Here is a 21011-nt window from a genome sequence, read left to right as displayed (position 1 = left end):
CAGAGTAGAGGGGGAGAAGAACCTCCCTTGACCTGTTGGCTACACTCTTCTTGATGCATCCCAGGATACCATTGGCCTTCTTGGCCATGAGGGCACATTGCTGGCTCATGGTTAGTTTATTATCCATCAGGACTCCCAGGTCTCTCTCTGCAGAGCTGCTCTTCGGCAGATCGACTCCCAGCCTGTACTGGTGCATGGGGTTGTTCCTTCCCAGGTGTAGGACTCTGCTCTTGTCCTTGTTGAACCTCATGAGGTTCCTCTCTGCCCAACTCTCAAGCTGGTTGAGATCACCCTGAATGGTACAACATCGAATCACAGACTCATGGAATTGTTTCAGCTGGAAGAGACCACTAAGATCATCGAGTCCCGCCTTTGTCCCAGCCCTATGAACCACTAGACCATTTCCCTAAGTGCAACATCCAACCATCTCTTTCTGAGCAGAAAAGCCCTTGGTCTTAATTTCTGTGTTTTTGAAGGAGTAACTTACACCAACAATTTGCAAATTGCCTGAACAGTCTGAGGATAGTTCCCTACATGCATGTGGATACCTTAATATAGCCAGATCTTACATATAGGGCTTATGTTAAACAGTTGTATATCACTCTTTAGACAAGAGAGTCTATCAAATCATGGGTTTGCAGGTTGATTAAAGAGCACTTACTGTTAAGATGTCATAACTCCCTGCTGTGAATTGCTTTCTGGAAGAAACCATCCCTGTTTTAGGATCAATAAAAAATTTTCCATCATCGTTTCCATCCACAATACTGTATGAGATTTCTGCATTAGGGCCTTCATCTTTGTCAAAGGCAAAAGCTCTGTAGATTGGCTCCCCTCTTTTCTTACGGTCCCTCTCTGGCAGCTTGATCTGATAGACTTTCTCCGGAAACTGAGGTTTGTTATCGTTCTCATCCAGAACCTGGACCACCACCCAGACGGAGGACTGCTTGGGAGACGTGCCTCCATCTGAGACAGTTACCTGAAAAACAACAGCAGTAGAGGGTATTCTAAATAGGTACAGAGAGATTTCATAAAACAGAAAAAGCTATAAAACATAAGGAAACACTCCTCCCTCCCTAAACCTAACCTGCAGTTTACAAAATCTTCCATGTACACAAGATGTGCTCACTATAAACACACTCAGTGCCTGACTCAAATATGCCCACAGTGGTAAACATAGGAATCTGGAAGATTTTTTACTTTCCCTGGAATGGAGAACCTGTGTAACAGGAATCTATTTCTCAAAACCTAAAATCCTTTTATCTCAAATTCTGTAATTTTATCTCAGAAGAACTGGAATTAACCCATTAAGTAGGATCCCTGCTTTTTTGCAACCATTTGTAAAGTTTCTTCAGTCATATGATGAATTTGAAAGATGCATTTCTTCTTCTAAAAGAGTCTCTGTCACTTATTTCCCATTAATTATTTGGAATTTCATAAATAACAAAAGGATTTCTGTCAGTTCTTTTCATTCATTACCTGAGATGTGACAGCTCATTAATTCCAACACTGCTTTGTACGGTTGTAAGTGGCACAGAGAGGCAGGTAGCAAAAAATCCCTGCTGCATTGTGTAAAGAGGGCAGTGTGCTGCCAGAAACACGTAAGAAAATCGCTGAGACAAAAGTTAATTAGTAATTTAGCTGCAACTTAAATAGAATTACTAATAATTTTCAGTCTGAAACACTGTCAAGACCAAAATGATCCAAGATCAAAAAGCACTCAAGAGATTTAATAATATGCCTTCAAAATGCAATCGATATGTTTCAAACTTTTCCCTCAATATTTCGATTGCATTTTCTAAAGAGAAAGAAATAAGGCAGAAAGTTATTTCAGTTTGTATGAAAGAAGTTCCAATTTCACTTTCAGCTGCATATACTAACATGTCAATTCCCACAGTAGTGATTTTTGATCATAGTGAGGCAAGATGTATTCCCATGATTGCTGCATGTTGATTGCTTTGCTAGTTAATTCCCCGATGCTTTAAGTGTTCCTGTGTTCCATCATGCAGTGTTGATGTCCAATCCTTAGGCAAATAAAATTTTCTGGGAATAAAGTCCCTTGCCATTGTCCCTTCTTTGTGACAGGAACTTAAACTTAGGGTAACCTCCATTCAGTACTGAGATCAGCAGAAACCCCAGAACATTTTCTCTGAGAAAGGTAAAAGACCTTTTCCACTTCCTGTATTTAACTATACTTTTAAAAACTGACACAGCAGAAGGGAGTACACTGATATCCTTAGGGACTGAAACTCCTTATTTACAGAACAATAAATGGTATGGCAATATACAGTGGCAAAGTAAAATCCTCCAAATCAGTCCATAACTCATTTGGAGAATGTCCTGCCAGTGACATATATGAGCCTCAGGACTCTCTCTCTCTCCTGTCACCAGGGTTGGCAATTAGAACAGGTTGGGATCACTGCCTCATGCTGGGGATGGCTGTCTGCTGAGAGTGGACAGGGACCATCCCCATCCTCCGAAGACACCAACGCACCATCTGTTAGTCACTGGCAAGGGGGTGTGGGGAGAGGAGGACCTGCAGCTCGTTACCAGTATTCTCAGCCATCCAATTCCCACTCATGACACTTTCCAAAATAGCATTTATAACACTGAAAGGCTGCACACATGGCTGTGAATCTGCCTTTCCACCCGGTGAAAGCAATGCTGCTGTGGACCTCAGCCTCTCCACTTTGCCACTCCAGGAGAACTTCAGAGCTTCTGCAGCAAACAAGAAGCTAATTCTGTCAATTCTCTTATTATGGGCTTTCAGCAATAAATAACTTTTGCCCCACTTGGAGGCTTATCTCCTCTATTCCTGATCTCCTCCGGTACAACTGGCCGTGCCTTCAGTGAGAGCACAGGTTAACAAAGAAAAACCTTTTTCAGGGTTTCTGCTGATTCCATGGGGAAAACAACCAAATGATGTCAGGCAGTACGGGCTCTAGTGCACAGAAAAATAACGATATACACTTATTTAAATGCTGGTCAAAAACATCAACAAAATACTTTTTTGGGGGGTAATATTCTTAATGCACAGAAAATACTATCAAATTTCAGGAAATTCTTGTTTTCTGATCGGAACACTACCCAATGTTGTTTTAAAAAAAGACATGTTCTTCAATTTGATAGTAGTCATCTAGAAAGAAAATGTGGGGGGGAACAGGAAGATAAAAGTTTACAACTAATAATAATAATCAAACCTCTTAAAACCACTATGGTATAAACAGTGAAGTGACTATGATGAAAAACTTACTTCAGTCAAGACATTGCTCAAGAAACAAAGCTGTCCTGCCTTACTAACACACAGTCTCACAGTTTGTTAGGTTACTACTGAAATCCTGACTAACATGGTGCTTTGGCAGTAAATACGTGCATTCGTTTGTTTTTGTAAGCTCAAACTTGTGGGAAATATGTTCAACAACAGAGAAGTTGCACTGAAAATATTTGCTGACAGCTAATAGAAAATAGTAATGGCAATAACACAAAATGTCAGCTAATTAACAGAAATTAACATAGAAAGCCTGTAGTTAGTCGATTCTACTCTGTCTAAAACTTTCTGTTCCCAGAGAGAAAAACGTTACGTATCAGTTAAGCCTCTTTCTCTGGGTAACACTCAAAACTTTTCAAAACGACAGGCTGCAGCTCCACTCAAAATGGTCTGAGTGCCAGATACGAGAGCTGAAGTGTGAGTTAAAGCTCCCTCTTTGCAAGCATGTAAACTAATTAATTAAGCCGCCCTCACACCAGCGATGTGATTACTCCCCTAACCATAAATCCTCTGCCCCATCTGACCCCTCTTTTAATCTCCATCATTCTGACTCCAGCCTGGATTTTCAGGTTCCTGGTATAAACTGGGTGAAAGAGCTGCAAAAATTGTCTCTGCCCCTAAAGAAAGAAAAAAATGCAAACCAAACAACTGCACAACACCACATTAAAACAAAATAACAAATCGCTGTCAGTTCAAAATTGCTCCTAAATGGGGAAGACTAGAGAGATCATTCAGCACAAATACGTTCAGCTCTGCAAATACCATTTCCATCAGGACACTGCATCACACCAGCACTTAGGGGCCCCTCTAACCAGCACAATTTTGATTCAAACATTACCACAGTTTTCAGCAAAATCCTTAAACAGCTGGAAATTACAGTGAAAAGTATCCAGGGAGGGGAGGGAGGTTGGGAAGTTTGTAGGACAAAGATACAAAAGCTAAATCACAGCTGGTATCTCTGGAAACGTGAAAGGCAGATGTGCAAGGCACAGGAGGGCTTGCCAGCAGAGAAGCTCTAACTTGGGACTGGTTAGGTGATTTTGTTTAGAAACATGTAGATGGCATGGTAGAGAAGGTGAAATAGATGAATAACAGCTTGTCTCCATACATGCTTGGAAAGATGTGCCATCAAAAATCCAACAAAAGGTGAATGTCACAGTAACCAAGGTGGGGAAATGGTGAAGATCAGAAGTAAAGATTTCTCAGAGGAGACCAGGAATGGCTGCTTCGTCAGCACGTGCCTTCCTAAATGCTGAATAACTTCTCCAGTCTTAAGTGCTGAGTCTGGTATGCAGACACAATGGGTAAAGATGTGCTGTGTTACCCATGTGCAACCTAAGACGAGTTGGCCAGTTACTGTCCTCTCTGCAGATCTGGTTAGATATGGCTGCTAATGCTGTGTCAACACAGCCTAAACAAAGGATACAAACTTCCGAAGCTGGGACACGTCCATGAAAGCATCAGTTTTGACTGTCTGAATATCCACACAAAATGTTGGCCCATTCATCAAGGGTAGAACATCTTAAAAGGAAGGTGATGGCGTTTTAAGTGGTCTGATGGAATCAGACAGCAAGACTAATATGAAATGTATATACCACTTTCACGGTGAAATGCTAAGCATCACTGCTGTTTTCACATGACCTACAGAGAGTTCTACATCTACAATAGTTTTGTTCATAACATGAACACTTTCTGTTGGGAATAGGCATCTAACCATTGGCTTTAATGTTTATGACTTTACTGAACCATGTCAGTTTACACACACATGTAATGTTTACCTGAAAATTTCTCTGCTAGAGTAATAGCATTCACACATCCCTTAATGCTTCCTTCAGTTGGATGGAACATGACAAGGGCTCCTGAAATTCTTTCTACTCTATCAGACATATATTTTTGGAGAAACACACACCAAAAAAATCTCCTTCTTCACTATATGACAAATTCAGCATAATAACAGAACTTTCAAAATCCAAGTAAGGCAATTTCCAGTTCTTCTGTAGGATCTGCTTCAGTAGGTTTGATCTACAGACATTAATACTACTCTTCCTATAGGACTGAGAGATGCTCTTTCCTCATCTTTATGTTCACAGATGTTCACTACAAAGATATTTTTATAGCAGCAGACCTTCTCAGTGAAAAGAAAGATGTCCTGTTTTCATCTGGGATAGAGTTAATTTTCTTCCTAGCAGTTGGTACAGAGCTGTGTTTTGAATTTAGTGTGAAAATAATGTCAATAACACAATGACTCAGTTTCAGTTGCTGCTAAGTAGTGCTTATCCTAAGGGAAGGACTTTTTTCAGTTTCCTATGCTCTGCCAGTGAGCCAGGGAGAAGCTGGGAGGGAGCATGGCCCCTGAGAGAGCTGATCCAAACTAGGCAAAGGGCTATTTTATACCATAGAGGGTCATGCTCAGTGCATAAACTTCGAGATGTTGGTGGGGAGGGGCAGATCATTGCCAGGGCATTGGTCAGTGGGTGGTGAACAATTGCACTGGGAATCACTTGTCTTTGCTTGACGTTCATTACAGTTATTATTATTATACTTTATTTCACTTTAGGAATTAAAGTGTTCTTACCTCAACCCACAAGTTTTACTTTTATTTCAGCTGTCCTCCTCATCCCCCTGGGAGTGTGGAGGAGTGGGTGAGCGACTGCCTGGTGCTTTTAGTCACTGACTGGGGTTAAAACATGACACAAGGTCAACACTGATTGCTAAAACACAAAAGCTGAAATGTTAGACGTGAACATTTCTTCTTTTTACAACCACGGAAAAGGCATGGAGGAGACATCTACTTTGAAAGTGTTGGCTAAAACACAGCATCAGTCTAGTAGAACTCAATGCTGGTAACAAAAATCATTTTGCCTTAAGATCGTCACTCCTCCTATGAATTGGACTGTGACACTTAACTGAAGATGCATTAACCCTTGATTTTTTTCCGAGTATGATTGCAATTGTGAGGACCACCCTCCTGAATTAAAAGTACAATATTGAGTCTCATTAACAAAAGCTCATGACTTCCAAGATAATTATTAACTCAGCTGGAGAGAGTAGCTAGCAGGGATCTTTCTTCAACAACTATAACAAGACAATCAGCAGGTGTTTAACGTGAATTATCAAGCCCTGAGAAGAGCAAGAATCTTCTTCCACATCACTCCTTGTCAGGAGGAAGTACTCAGCCTACCCAATTTTTAAGTTCAGAGGAACTACCACAGTACTGTAATTAGCATTGCAAAACGCTGAAGATGTCATGTTTGGCTGTTTATTTGTGTTCCTGTGATACTGCTTAATGCAAAAAGAGTGAGATGACATGCCTGTGTCTCATCTGAGGAGTATGCCTAATCCAGGTCTCAGGTAAAAGTCTCTCCCTTCCCCCAACCAAAAATGCCAATTTTGCTTCAGAAAACTTTAGAAAAGAGAATCTGGTTGAGTTACTGGAGATAGAAAAATGATCAAAGGCAGCCTGAGAGCTGAGGCATACCCCTGCTGTTAGTGACTAATGGGTTTGTTTCTCCTGCCAACGCACAAACGAGCTGCAATACCTATTGTAAGAGTCTCTGGAATTCAGCCCAAGTAAGAGAAATAAGAGATTATAAAGGAGAGCTCATTGAAGGATGAATGGAACTTTAAAGTCAAACATACTGAATTGTTATCTCTGCCTACTTCAGAGAAAGACTAAATTCACAGCTAAATTCTTACAAGGAAATATTTTTCTAAAATGTATTATATTACTGAAGCACATGTTGTATTATTGCTACAAAGTGGAGGCAGTGTAGCTCAAAGATAGGCAGGAGAGAAAAAAAAGGTACTTTTTCTCTTTTTTTCAGTTCAACACTGTGATACTGACTTAGCTGCAATAAACTAGATGCCCTTGCTTTCTAACCCTTTATTTGGCAACTGCAGAAGAGGAGAGTTGCTTATTTCACTTATCCTAACAAAATGTAGTGCTTCCTCAAAGACAAATCCTACAAATTACTGTAGAAAAGAGTGCCAATCATATCAGTATGATCCATCTTTCTTTATTTCCTTTAGGAACATGTTTCTAATCATAAAAAAAATAATCCATTCACTCTGGCCAGCTATGAGAAATAAATATTTTAGAGTACATTTTAAATACAAATTATTACTGACACAAACACTCTAGGTGTCTGATTTGGGAAGTTAGTGGCTTCCAGTCACATTCAAACTAGAAAATAATGCATAATGGTTTGTTACACGATTTCAGAATTAACAATGACATCAGGTAACTTCAGTGTTATACTGCCAGAGGACAGGAAGGAAGGAAGGCAGGCTTTTGCATTTGGTGTTAAATGCTCCCTGCAGTACCTGCAAACCTTAATATTAGACAACCCCACTGAAGAAAGTCATAGAGGCTTCAAATCTTAACTTCTTTTATACTCATAGTACTGAGGCCAGTAGATGGTAACCAAAAGACCTGTCAGAATGAAATATCAGAGTAGATAACTTAAAGGCCCAGAAATACTACTACTACTGCTACTACATCTATTCTGTGTCATACTTTATTATATGAGTTTTTTTGAAACTGAAACAGTAAACAAGAGTAATATATTCTGAAAAGAAACTTGAGACTTGTATTTTAGCTTTAGTAGCAATACAGGCAAGGATCTGCATAGCTCTTGAGAGTGACTTTCACAGAAAATCAGTAATTTTCCATGTGCATTGCTTTTGAAGTTCACTATGGTTTGGAGTTCCTGGCAACCTTTGTGCATCAGCCTGTATTTACAATGTTCTGGAATCAATAAACACTAAGATAAGCACATTAATCCATTAAATTCCCAGGAAAATAGCAGCCTGCCCTACGTTTAACCCTTTCAGGCCATCTTGGAACAGTATCTTTCCCTTTCTTTTCACTTAAGTAAAAAGGAAACTAGTCCTCAGGAATGTAAAGTTCATGTAATTTTGATTTTGACAAACTGTAGATAAAACTTTGCCCAAAAATGACTCTGTGCCAATCACTTTCCATAAGTCCAAATATCACTCCCACTTCCGTTGGTGGAGTTAAATACAGATAATCTTCACCTCCACTGCCCAACTGTAGTATGTCAACACTTAACGATTCAGCAGAAATCATCTGGTAAGAAAAAGCATTGCACAGCTAAGACTTTTCCTGACCTTCTAAGTGATAACTAAGTATGTATTGTGTCTCATGTTAAGCAGTTTGCAGTTTGCCACTAGAGGACTGGAAAATTTGAGGTGATCACAGTAGGAACATCGAATTCAGTCTCCAAACAATTGTAGAGGTCTTTGCAGTACACCAAGAACTTCCTTTTTTTTTTCATGAGGATCATAGAATGGTAGGGGTTGGAATACAACAATGAATCTCACTACCAAAGAACAGAATGAAGAAAAAATTGGGAAGCAGAAGAATGCACTCTGAATAGTCCTCTGGTAGCATCCAGATCCAATGCCATGTACCTGCCTTCAGACTGACACCTTACAAACAAGATAAAGACGGAAATATGATTGCTTAAAAATAATAGGCATATGGAACCTCTTTAGGAACAACCTATTACTAAACAGAAGTATAACTACCCTTGTAGCCTTTAACTGAGAAAGAGGATAAAAGTTTGGTATTGATCTTCACAGTAAACTTTGAAGACGTTTACCTCCCACTGATGGTGAAGATTACAATCAAACAGTTTTGTGAACAGAAAATAAGAGGTAGTCAAATCTGAGAATATTTCACTTCAAGCAGCTTTAAATAACATAGAGCTTGAAAATTAAGATATCTGGGCACTTCAATGTTAGTAGGAGTCTCTGTAAATTGTAATTTCATTCAGACCTGAAAATCTATCTCAGCCATTTGTGGCTTTTACTTTTTTTACAAGAAGCACCTGTGACCAAATGTTGATAAGTTCACTTCTGTCAGACCTCTCTCTGCAGATAATTCCTGTCTAAAGCCTTAGCACTCAGGAAATACAATAGCTCTCTGGTTTTGTGCTTCAGAAGAGATGTGCATTAACTTCTAAACTCACCACACTATCTTTCTCTCAGATGTTCAACTACCCTTTCTTTACCATCCACAAAAGTCACTTGATTCTTATCTTCACTATAAGCAGGAGTCAAACACTTTCATCAAAGCCACCTCAAAATTATGAAGGTTGTTACACGCTCCCAGTCTTCCCTGTTCCATACTGGACCTGTCAATATGTGTAATCACATAATAGTGAGAAAATCATTCTGGCTACTAATAAAGATATAAGGTTTTTATCCATACTTCCATGATTTCTTTTTCCAAATTTAATAATTTATTTTATGTTTTAAGTATCAGCAGAAAGGCTAAATATATGCTGATATATTGCCAAAATTTAATCAAGCTTTAGTACTAGTGACTGTGGAGTTAATTAATCAAGCAGCAAAACGATATACACTTTACATCTGTGCTTGGGGTGTGCAGCTGTATCAGTTTGTGGTATGAGTTCCCAGGTATTCAAACTGTTGGGAAATTAAGGTACAGCAACTCTTCCAGAAAAACCTCTCAAATTTGGTGCAGGTGATTTCCCATGTGTGGCAACAGCCCTCATCTATTTTGCAGTAAGTCAGCAGCACTGCCTCATGCTAATGTGGTACACGCTGTTGAACTTCCTCTAAGAAAAGACCCACTATGAAAGCACTTGCTCTGCATGACCTTAGAGATATCGTGGCATGGAACTGTTACAATAGAGTAACAACTTCATAGAATCATAGAATGGTAGGGTTGGAAGAGACCTTTAGAGATCATCCAGTCCAACCCCCCTGCAGAAGCCAGTCTTCAAAGGAAATATGATCTTCTCTCCTAAACTATAATACTAAAACTTACTTTTAAACAATTTTTTGTCATAGAAGTCAGTGCCTTCTGATGCTGGATGAAACACCTTCAGGTAAAGCTCTATGACGGTCAGTCTTGAAACAATATTGTTGTGACTTAGGACGTAATACATTTATGTAGCCATCATTGAGATGAAAGATACACACTGTAATTCCTTAAAGTTATTTACTCTATAGGTACATTGCATCCAAATCCTACGCTGCTGTATGAAGCAGGACCAAGTGTTTTCAAAAAAATGATAACACTTTTTCTGGTTGTTTTTTTTCTTTTCAAATTGCTCTAGCAAGAAACGATTGTGCTAACAGAGGATGACAGCACCTTGTCTCTGACAGAAAGGCAGATTAGGATGCAACCAACTCCATCTCCAGCTCCTTCTCCAGCCATTTGTTCTTCCCCTGTCATCAGTTTGCAGCCACCTTCACCCATCAATAAACTGTTTGTGCATGAACAGGGCCACTGAAATAATCAGGGTTTAAAATGAGCTGCCGAAAGGAAACAAAATCCCCCAAAAGGCAGATGGTTAATGAGTGATAGCGCAAAACATGGAGAGGCATGCCAGGTCCCCAAGGCAAAGTGGGGGGAATTTCTTAAGGTGTTTTGGCCACTGAGGGAAAATGCATTCTGTAACTGCCATTTTGGTGATGAATTCTGCACTAAAGATAACAACCTCCTGTCCACACCACACCCTCTCCCCAAAAATCCCTACCATAAAATCCATAACTTTCCAACATGCCTTTGATCAATATCAAAGTAGGCAAAGACAGAATCGGTGATCTCAAGGTAAAATCCCATGCCCTATCAGTAAATGCTGAAAATATCCAATTTCCATCTCACTCTACTTTTCCACAATATGCAAGAAACAATGAATGCTCATCATCCACACACACATGTAAAATGTTGGAAAGACATTTTGATAGTTGATAGCCTGATGAGTAGTCTCTGACATTTAAAGGCAATTTAGTTTTTTCAGGGTGAAAAAAAAAGAAAATCAAGCTCCTATACTTTTATGTTCAAGATAAAGCTCCCCAGTTAAAAACATGACTGATAAAAAATTGAGTTCTTAGCCATGTAGAAAGTATGTAAAAGACCTTTAAGGGGTAGAGGCTGTTCTCAATTTTTGCCTCTTAGAGAAATTCTAAATTGGAAAAAAAGCAACACATGTATGTTTTAGGCCTCAGATATTTATCTGGCTTTAGTGAACAGTCAATCAGGAAGTTTGCTGGGCCCATTTCCACTAATCTAAAAGGGAAAAATGAAGACGTGATCTCTTTTTTTTTGTGATTTTCAAGTTATTTGATAAAAGTTTCTTGATTAACAATGAGGTGCAAAGTAAAATGTGAACCAACTTAGAGGACAATATCATAGCAATTACTCATGTATGTTTGAATAAAGTAATTTTTGGAGTCAGATGAGAACTGCATTCTAAAACATAGAAAGTAGTATAAAAATGCTCAGAAAATCAGGATAGAAAGTAAGTAAAATAAGGTAGAAGAGATAAGCACGAGTAAGAAGATTGGTTGTTAGGGCTCTTCCCAACACTGGCTTTTTAATGACAATATCATAGTGATTTGTCAGACCAGGTTAAAGTAAATCATATCAGTAATTGCTTTGATTTTAGTAATAAAAAATTTACTTGACTTCTTGATGCCTACTTCACAACTTTCTGTGACAAATTAATTTTAGACAGCTAATAAGCATTAATTGGGCTGTATTTAATCACAGTTTAATCTAATAAGCAACACAGACAAGGCTTATTATCTCAGTCTCCACTTGTCTTCGATTCCAACTGTCCTATAAATATCTACTATCCAGTTTACATTGACACGAGGTCAATTTTACAAGCTGGTAGAGAATCAGGATGAGATTATACACAGGGAAGAAAATAAAGATTTTGATTTTGAAGCAAAATTAATACCCATGGACTACCTTTTGACTTTTACCAAATTAAGTTTCTAGCTTTGAAAAGTGAGCCTGGAAAATGGGCTTGGGTCTTATACCCAGTACAAGAGATGTGAAACTGAAATTCAGGTAACTGTAGTGGCGTTAAAGGATGGGAGGCATCAGTGCCTCCCATGGTGGGTGTATCAGGAGTCTGTGTTGCATCAGACATAGGAAAAACCTTGCTTTTCTTCACTAGACAGGACTGGCACAGCAAAGTGTATGTTTAGGGACCAGTTCACTGTTATCCTGTTTTTCATGTAGTTAGCTCTGTTTTCTTTTCAGTTTTGTTGAACCTCTGCAATCCTTCACAAACACCTGAGTAGCCTCAGCATACCCAACCACACCATGGACATACTGCACATACTGCATTATGGCTAGACACAAAGGGAAAGTCTAAAGACAAGTATTTCCCTGATGAATTGAGCTCATGTTGTCTTAGCAGGCAAAGAATTACATACATCTCAGTGGAAAAGGATCTGGCCAGCTTTAAAATCCTCTGACTTTGAAAGCAATGTGAACTTTCCCATTGAATTTGGCGAGAACAGGGATGCCTCTAGAGCTGAACCACCACCATTTCAGTAGATTTTACTTCTCATTCAGCTTTTGCTCAGCCCTGGGCTCCAGTTGTACAGTAAGTACCTGAAAGCTGTAAGCCTTTGACTACACAGTAGAGAAGCTGTGTACCACCACAGCATCACCACCACTGTAAGCATATAACTGACTGGGAAAAAGCTTGCTTTAATAGCCAGGAAAATGTGGGATTTTGAATTTACTGTAAAGAAATGACAATGTCATACACAATTCTTTTCTTGAACATGATTTTTTGGGGCTGTAGGTTCAATCTGTTAGACATTACAGCTGGTGATCCTGCAAACAGCAACACAGATGAATAATTTTCAGAATGTGTCCAGACTACATGGCCAACATCAATAACTAGGTGTGTGTGTAGGAACTAAGTCATCTGAGGGTAATGATACAATGGGAAATGCTGTCCCAGAGTTTTATCATTCCAAATGTATTGCAAAAAAAAAAAAACCCAAAAGACCTTGGCCCCAAAAAGTTAATTTCCCTGAGTAAAACTCAGAACACATTAAAAATGTTCAGGTTATTAATATTAATTAATCAATTAATAGTGTTATAATTAATTAATTACACAGTGCCTGGAGTCCTGGAAAGGGATCTTTACTTCTGAATAATAAGATGACATTCTACTGCTGCAGTGCAGGAGAAATTTTAAAAGATCACAACTTAGTGCTTTGATTGTTCTGTAGAATTAGCATTTAATGTGCATTTGGTTTCTGCAGCCACAGGATGGCATTCACTGCCGTGCAAAGGGTCAGGGAAATGTAAGTAGAGTCTAGGACTTGTACTTTCCATCTGGGGAAAATAAATACTTAATACAAAAATATTAATATAGATTTACTGCTCTCTACACCAAGGCCCTCAACAGATATTTATCTTGCCTGACTTCAGTAAGTTGGGACCTTCTAAAAATACAGAGCAACAATTCTAACTTGGGATATCAGTAACTGTATAAAAGCACTTCAGTTCTACTTCCATGGTTTATGGAGTCACAGTAACTCTTTAATGGATTTATATAGGCTCATAATTCACTATTTATTTTCCCATTGGGGCATTAGACAGAGTAGGTGTTGACACATGGCACACCAACGGGAGGACAGTGGGAATGAACGAATGGCCAAGGTGACCTATAATTGGATTGCAAATGTCAAAGAGTGTGGTTGAAAAGCCAGGTATATCAACCCACACATACTTTTCCCAGATGTGAAATGAAAGTTAAGAGCAGGGACAATCAGCTACAAGTAGTTACGATTTATACAGTTGGGTTTGAAGTCAGCGGCTAGCGACATCCAATTAACTTCAGTAGAGATGTCCAATGCCACTAGTAAAACAACTGGATTTAGAGTGATGAGCAAGAATGTCTGACTGAGAGACAACCTAGTAATGCTATTAACCTTTTTGAGATTGCCTCACCGATAATGTGTTCAGGGGGACAATAAAACACTGCATGAGACAATATGCCCAATTTAGCAGCACAGGACTGATACATGGGAGAAGAAAGAGAATTTTCCTGGATTCATTATATGGGCCTCCAATTAGCCCTCACTGGGTGAAGGGAGCAAAAAGAGGGGAAGCAGAAAGAGCCCCTCTAATGACTCGCTGTTGGTTTGTAGCAGAAGACTGAAAAAGGAAAGTTTTAGGAGCTGCTTTGCTTTTGGGATTGTCTCAGGAGGTGTTAAAGGGGCCAGGTACTTTGTTGAAAATAGCCATGAGAAAGCTCCTGATTTATGTGAGCTCTTGAACAGCACAAGTGCATCCTGTCAGGATCAGTACAGAAGCGTGATCTCTTGGCCCAGCGGGATCAGATATCTCAGCCCCATGTGCTAATCCCCATGGTTAGATGCTAGGGTCAGCACCACAGATCACATAACCAGAGAATTACAGAATCTTAAGGGTTGGAAGGGACCTCAAAAGATCATCTAGTCCAACCTCCCTGCCAGAGCAGGACTACCTAGAGTAGGTCTCACAGGAACTCGTCCAGGTAAATTTTGAATGTCTCCAGAGGAGACTCCACAACCCATCTGGGCAGCCTGTTCCAGTGCTCCCTCACCCTCACAGTGAAGAAGATTTTCCTTATTTTTCTTTGGAACCTCTTATGCTCTAGCTTGTACCTAATGCACTCTCATGATGTGGAGCCCTGACACCATCCATAGATGCTGCCGCTGCTTCCTTTGAGAAAATCACAAAGTCACAGAATCTTAAGAGTCGGAAGGGACCTTGAAAGATCATCTAGTCCAATCCCCTTGCCAGAGCAGGCCAAATGTAAATACACTTGTCCTCCAAAAGTGCATCCAGTTTTAGAGATGGGGGTATGAAGAGCAGGTCCAATCCGTGGATTACTGATTTGACAAAATATCAAAATCTTATTTACAGGCTCAATGAGGCAAAGGCAGTTTGTCAATCAAGTGAAGTTTAAGATGCAATTCCTGTTTTACTATATAAGTCTGGTGAATGTGTGCTCAGTAACCTCTAGAAAACAGAGCATGAACGTGTTATTTATTCAGCTACTACTGTCTAGGCATGAAAGGGCTAGTGGAGCATATTGCACCCCAATAAAAATTAGGGGGGGGTTCCTCAAGAAAGGATCCATGCTATACCATGGAGGAGAGAAAAGGGACACCAAATTAGCCCTGCAAGAACTGAACAAGGTACTGAAAACACAGCTTAAAGCGCTGAGTAGGGTAATTTGCTCAGTCAAGAAGCAGGATAAATGACTGCCTCACGCTGAGCACGTTGCTGCAGCAGCATGGGGTGCTTTTGAGAGCTCAGCACCTTGCTGGAAGTTGGGCATCCCATCCCCAGTGTGATCCATCACAAGGCAATCTCCCAGTGCTGCAGAAAAATAAAATCTTCTGTACACGTCAGACTTCTCTTTATTAAAAAAGCCACAGCTTTCAACTGATACTTTCACACTGAGATTTGGATATTATGAGAAGGCATTTAAACCAATTTTATGTTACTTTGTAAAATGCTGTTCCCTGGTTGTTGTGCTACAGTTAAGGCTGTATCTAGTGACTTTCAACTAAAATAGTAAAAGATCCCTAACTGTATATATACTTGGTAAATACTTGGTAAATGTCAATGAAAAGAAAAGACAAAATTTGGGCTCTAGTATTTAATTTAATCCCACAGGCACATGACCAAAGCTACACTGGAGAGACTGTGCAGGCCCACTTGAAAAACAGGGTTTTCAGGAGAAGGAAAAGGAGTATGTGCAAGTGAACCTTGTCAGTTCACTGTTTTATTTCTTCTGCTATAGATTCTAGTCATCTTTTGAGACCAAACTGATGCATCTGTCTCATTGCTTTCTGCATCTCTCTCGGTCAAAAACGGCCATCCCACCTTGGCATACTTTGCTGTATCATGTAACAGACCATCATCTCTGCTTACCTAAAACATGTAGTCTAAAACTTTCTATAAATTTTTTCAGTTTTTTTTTTTTTATTGTGGTCATGCTGGAGGTTTTTTCCAAGTGTGGCAAATCCACACGTTTAAATTCTCCATGTTTTTTTCACTTAAGTCTTTTAAACAGCTTGTTGGCCTTGAGGATTAAGAAAACATTTTTATTTATATAACACCTGAAAAAAAAAATCTGGAAGGATAGTAGAAAGAAACCAGATATATAGGGAGAAAAAAGTATATCTGAGGCTATAACAGACAGTATCAAGATATTTGTTGGTATCTGGAGTAAAGATAACATGCTGGTCCTCAGAAAAATCGAAGCCATAAATTGACAGACTGCTATTACTAATACTTGTATTTTTTACTTTCCCAGGGAATGTGAGAAAAAATAATTCATTATTTTGATTCTGACATTTTTGCTCTCAATTGTTTATGTTAATCCTTGCTTTTAAATATTTAGAATATTCCTTGCCAAAGAAAGTATTTTTTTTTCCAAAACATAAAATGTACTCTAGGATTATGATAACATTTTCAACATCTCTCTATCATGAGAGATTAGCAAGCAGCAATATTACATTTCAGAATGAGATTAATCTGTTCCCTGACAATTGAAATTTGTTAGGCTGGGAAAAGAATATTAGTGCTTTTTAGGGCAGATTTCATAGCACTTGATGCTTTAGGGCCTTTGTACTTTTCTGTTTAAATCATATCTTTATAAAAAGCAAAAGAATTGTTTGGTCTCTGATTGTTATCAAGCTGAAGTCAGATAAGAAAAGCATTAGGATTCTTATGTTCCATGATAATATTTTTAGGGAGAAAAAAGGTGTCAAATATGTTTATTAAACTGATTCTCAACCCGATTAGAGGTTTTCTTATCTTTAGGTGTCTAGTAAATACTTTAATTTGTGTCATGTAACAAATGATGCTGAATACTCCAATCTTATTTGAGCACATTTCACACAATGATGTGCTTTTCCATAAGATTATCATTAAAATAAAAAAATCCCACCCTTCTTCAGATTGCCCTGTTTACACATGACATTTTCCTACCCTGGAAAGGGTGTCTTTTTTTGTCTCGATCTGAATATTGAAGATTATGTGGCTGAGGGACAGGGTGGTAATCTGGCATTATGAAAGAACAGATAAAGAAGGGAAAATACAGAATACTGAAAGACATTACAGGTTATGGTGAGATGACAGTAAGGGATGTGAAACTCAAAGAAAAATGAGTATTCAAGATACACTAGGAAGAGGTTCTCACCAAGTGTGTGGACTGGTAGTGGCAGTTTTGGGAATGAAGATTTCAGTGATCAGATCACAGATGCTGAACATTATGAGAAAAATTGGAGACAAAAAAAAAAAAAGGAAAGATTAGAGGAAAAAGCACTGACAAAAACCAAATTATCTTAGTGCAGACTTATGGTATGACTCAAGGGAGCAGACCTCAAGAAGAAGCATGATCTGTACATGATGGAGAAAAGAGAGCTGTAGGGAAGACTGTAAAAGCCAATAGAATTGCAAAAGGTAAGAGTTGTTCTAGTTTTTCCCTTGCAGAGAGACTGGTTGTAAACCAAAGGCCTCAGAAGTGAAGATGACCTGTGGAAGGGACTGTTTGAACTGTGGGTGTCCTGGGAATCTAATCAGACTCTAATCAGGACACTGCAATAGCCTCTGATCAAAGAGCAAGTCTCAAACCAATCCAAAGTCCACTTGAGTCAAAGGAAATGGAAATGTAGTGCTGGGATACCCACATGACATACAGCAGAATGGTTGGTTTGGTGTGTATAAATGGTGGCAGGAAGTAAAGCTGCTGTGAAAATACCCCAGAATTAACTGTTTTTAGAGACAACAGGCATTAATTCCAAACAGCTGAGCGCAGATCACCCAGGGAGAAAGGACAAATGGATGCAAAACTCATTTAAGGGCATGTTCTTAAATGATGGATTAATTAAAAAGGCTTACTAGGATTTACTATACCCAGAAAGGATTTTAGTTCAGATATAATGTATTCCTAACTGAAGAAGAAGATGCTCCCCTGCGTTAAATGCAATGCACAACTCTGTCTCAGCCAGGAAGACAAGAAACTGAGACCTCCACAAAATGTGTGTGTGCATGCGAGTGTGCTCAAACACTTAGGCATAAATTATCAGTCTGGCAGCTGATGGGTATTTCAAATGCTACAGAAAACGTGATATAGCACTAAAGCAGACATGCTTCAGATAACACAAAGGCTCTGTACATCTAAAATAGATTCCAATAATGTGAAAGATTTCCTGCTGCTTCTGCAGAAGATTAAAACATTGGTACATTCATAAAATAAATGTGAAGATTTAGCAAAGTGGTGTGCCCTTCACAATGACTCTTTGTCTCACTAAGCATGGAGCCTGGCAAAAGAGACACCCTGAAAGGGTATAGCTGACCAATTTGGGCCTGGTAGGTGGGCTCCAGGCCATGAAAAATAGAGCTACAGATCTTAAGAAACATGCATTGAAGAAAAAAACTGTTAACCCTGAGCTAATCTGTGAGCTAATCCCTCAGCAAGAAAGCAACATTAGACCAAAATCCTAAATCCTGAAAGAAAAGAACTTGGTGTATCTTTACAACAATTTGCCTACACAAGCCAGCACGGAAAATGGTTTATAAACCAAGAAGGAAGACCATTAATATATCCCTCTCTGTTTCAAGAGCATTTACCACGTCAGTGCAGACCTAATTTTCAAATCATACAATAGTGTTTGGTGTTTTAATAATACATTTCCATTCCATTTGTATTGATCAAATGGTCTGCCATCTTGTAGTTCCGGGAACAGAGCAGAAGAAAGAGATGTTTTGTATCATTTCAATTGTGTTGGTTTCAAATTCTCATGTGTTCACTCACCCATTTCCAGATGTATCTGGAGAAATGCAGCCATGGGCTCTCTTGTCCTGGGGACTGTCAGGATAAGTTCAAGAAAATTATTGCTATTGAAGCTAGACTAACTACACCAGTCAGGACAAGCAAAGGAACTCAACTACCTCCAAGATAGCAGAGAAAACTTTCCCCTGTCCACAGTGACATGACATACATCTTAACAAAATCCTAGTTACCCAAAATGTTATTTTCTTGTACTACTTGACTTCACAATTGCATGAAGCTAAGTCCAGTGAGATCTTGATTAGATCCAGAGGGTCAAGGAAATGCTGATACACCTTTAGGCTCCCAGATGATGCTCAGGACCTTGTAGGGTGGCAGTCCCTACGCTGGATTTGCTTCCTGGCATAATTCCATCTTCTCTGCATTTAAAAGAGGTGTAAAATGCCTGATAAGACAGACCAGGAAACCTATACACTGAGAATCTCCTTCCATGCTTGCAGGCAGTAAGGTGCTTAAAGCCAAGACCTGCAACTAGATTGCTGTAGGTCCACAAGTAAAACCCTACAAGAGGCATATGATGCCCAGCATGAAACAGCCGAAAGCGCTGTGCTTTGAGGATTTTCATTTCTTCATTTCATGACCCAACAGTTCAGGTCAATGACTCATGAAATCTGTAAAACAAGCTCCCTTCCCTCTGCAAACTCCAGATACAAGCAAATCATTCCTTAACTACGGCAAAGCTCTAAGCAATCAGAAATGTGATTTTTCTAATGACACACAACAACTGTGGTAGAGAGCAGTGTGTGAATCAAAGCCCTATTTCTGGACAATGCTGATCTTACCATGGTTTTCAAAATAGGAACCCGAATTAGTACTTGCAAAATCATCTGTATCTTTATACTGGGTCAGCTTTCCAGCTGAAAGGATTTTAGGTTTCCAGCTAAAAGGTTTTTAAATGGCTAATAGGTTTTTACATCCAGATAATAATATCAGTTGTTCCCTGCACACTCACTGTCTGGTGAAACTTGATTTTGTGAAAAATACACTAGGGTCAGTATTCCACTTAGATGGTGAATCTGTCACCGTATATATCAATGAACTGGGAAAATCAAATCTCTTCCAGGAGCTAAGGAGTTACTAAACAATAAAAGAGCTGTGCTATTTTATTTTAATACCCAATTAAATTAACATGAGTTTACAATAAATCTATAAAGGTCTATAAGCTATGTGACTCACTTCTATGATTGTCAAGAATTCATAACAAAATCCCAAAGTTTTACACACTGGTTTACAGAATTTTTTATTTAGGAAGTTTATTAAATACAGAAAAGAGGAGTGCTTTTCTTCATTACTATTGATATCCCGAATCAATAGAATGGATTAAGCACACAAGTGTGAGATTTTTAATGCTGAACTGAAATCTTGCTATGTAAGAATTTCCATACAGTATCTGGATGGCTTAAGCACTCTCCGAGAGAGGCCAGGACTAGATCTTTGGATATAAAAGATGCACTGATTGAGCTGTCAGTAGTGGGTTTATCCTTGACATTTTCCTGATGTTATCATGTGCCAAACATTTTAAGAAAAACAATCTAATCTCGAGAGAGTGAAAAGAATTAGATGAATAGTATAAAAAAACCCAAAGCCTGAAATCAACCATAAGCACAAAGCAAAAAGCAAGCAAAGCACCTTCAGAGTTGACCTGAAATCCACAAATTCTGTGGAAATGTCACAGACATCCTTTATGCATCCAGTCTCTCAAGGCCACTGGTATTTCACTGAGTAACTGAAATCATCTGAGAGTCACAGCTACTATTTGATATACATGGACCTATTTTTGCCCCTCACCTTTGGTATATATTATTTCATCAGACTTGTGTGTGCATTTCCCATTGGCTACCTGAATTTAATGTGGAATATTAACAAATTTAAATATACAGCTCCTTTTTTCAATGCAAACTTATATTGCCCTATTATTACCATTTTATGAAGAGATTTTTCTTATTTAATAAGAAAACAAAATTAAAATTCCATATCCATAAAGAAAAATGTTACTAAACTCAGTTTTCCCAATGCTTAGGCTTTTTTATCTATGCTACTTCTCAAGTTGCTATCTAAAATAAAAGGACATCTGGGAGCTA

At 38.9% G+C, this 21011-nt stretch overlaps 1 protein-coding gene across 3 annotated transcripts in view; it reads right to left on the bottom strand.

Moving 5' to 3' along the window:
- The window catches only part of FAT3 (FAT atypical cadherin 3), a 320884-nt gene that overhangs the window by 101588 nt on the left and 198285 nt on the right, over nt 1–21011 (bottom strand). For all 3 annotated transcript variants that reach the window (XM_062020375.1, XM_062020376.1, XM_062020379.1), the window contains exon 4: nt 662–976. In XM_062020375.1, the coding sequence (XP_061876359.1) occupies nt 662–976 (315 nt within the window). The remainder of the gene's footprint in view (nt 1–661; nt 977–21011) is intronic.

This window comes from Colius striatus, chromosome 1 (assembly GCF_028858725.1).
Source record: "Colius striatus isolate bColStr4 chromosome 1, bColStr4.1.hap1, whole genome shotgun sequence".
Taxonomy (NCBI): Eukaryota; Metazoa; Chordata; class Aves; order Coliiformes; family Coliidae; genus Colius; species Colius striatus.
The sequence above is the reverse complement of the archived record's forward strand: the minus strand, read 5'-3'. Positions and strand labels throughout refer to the sequence as shown.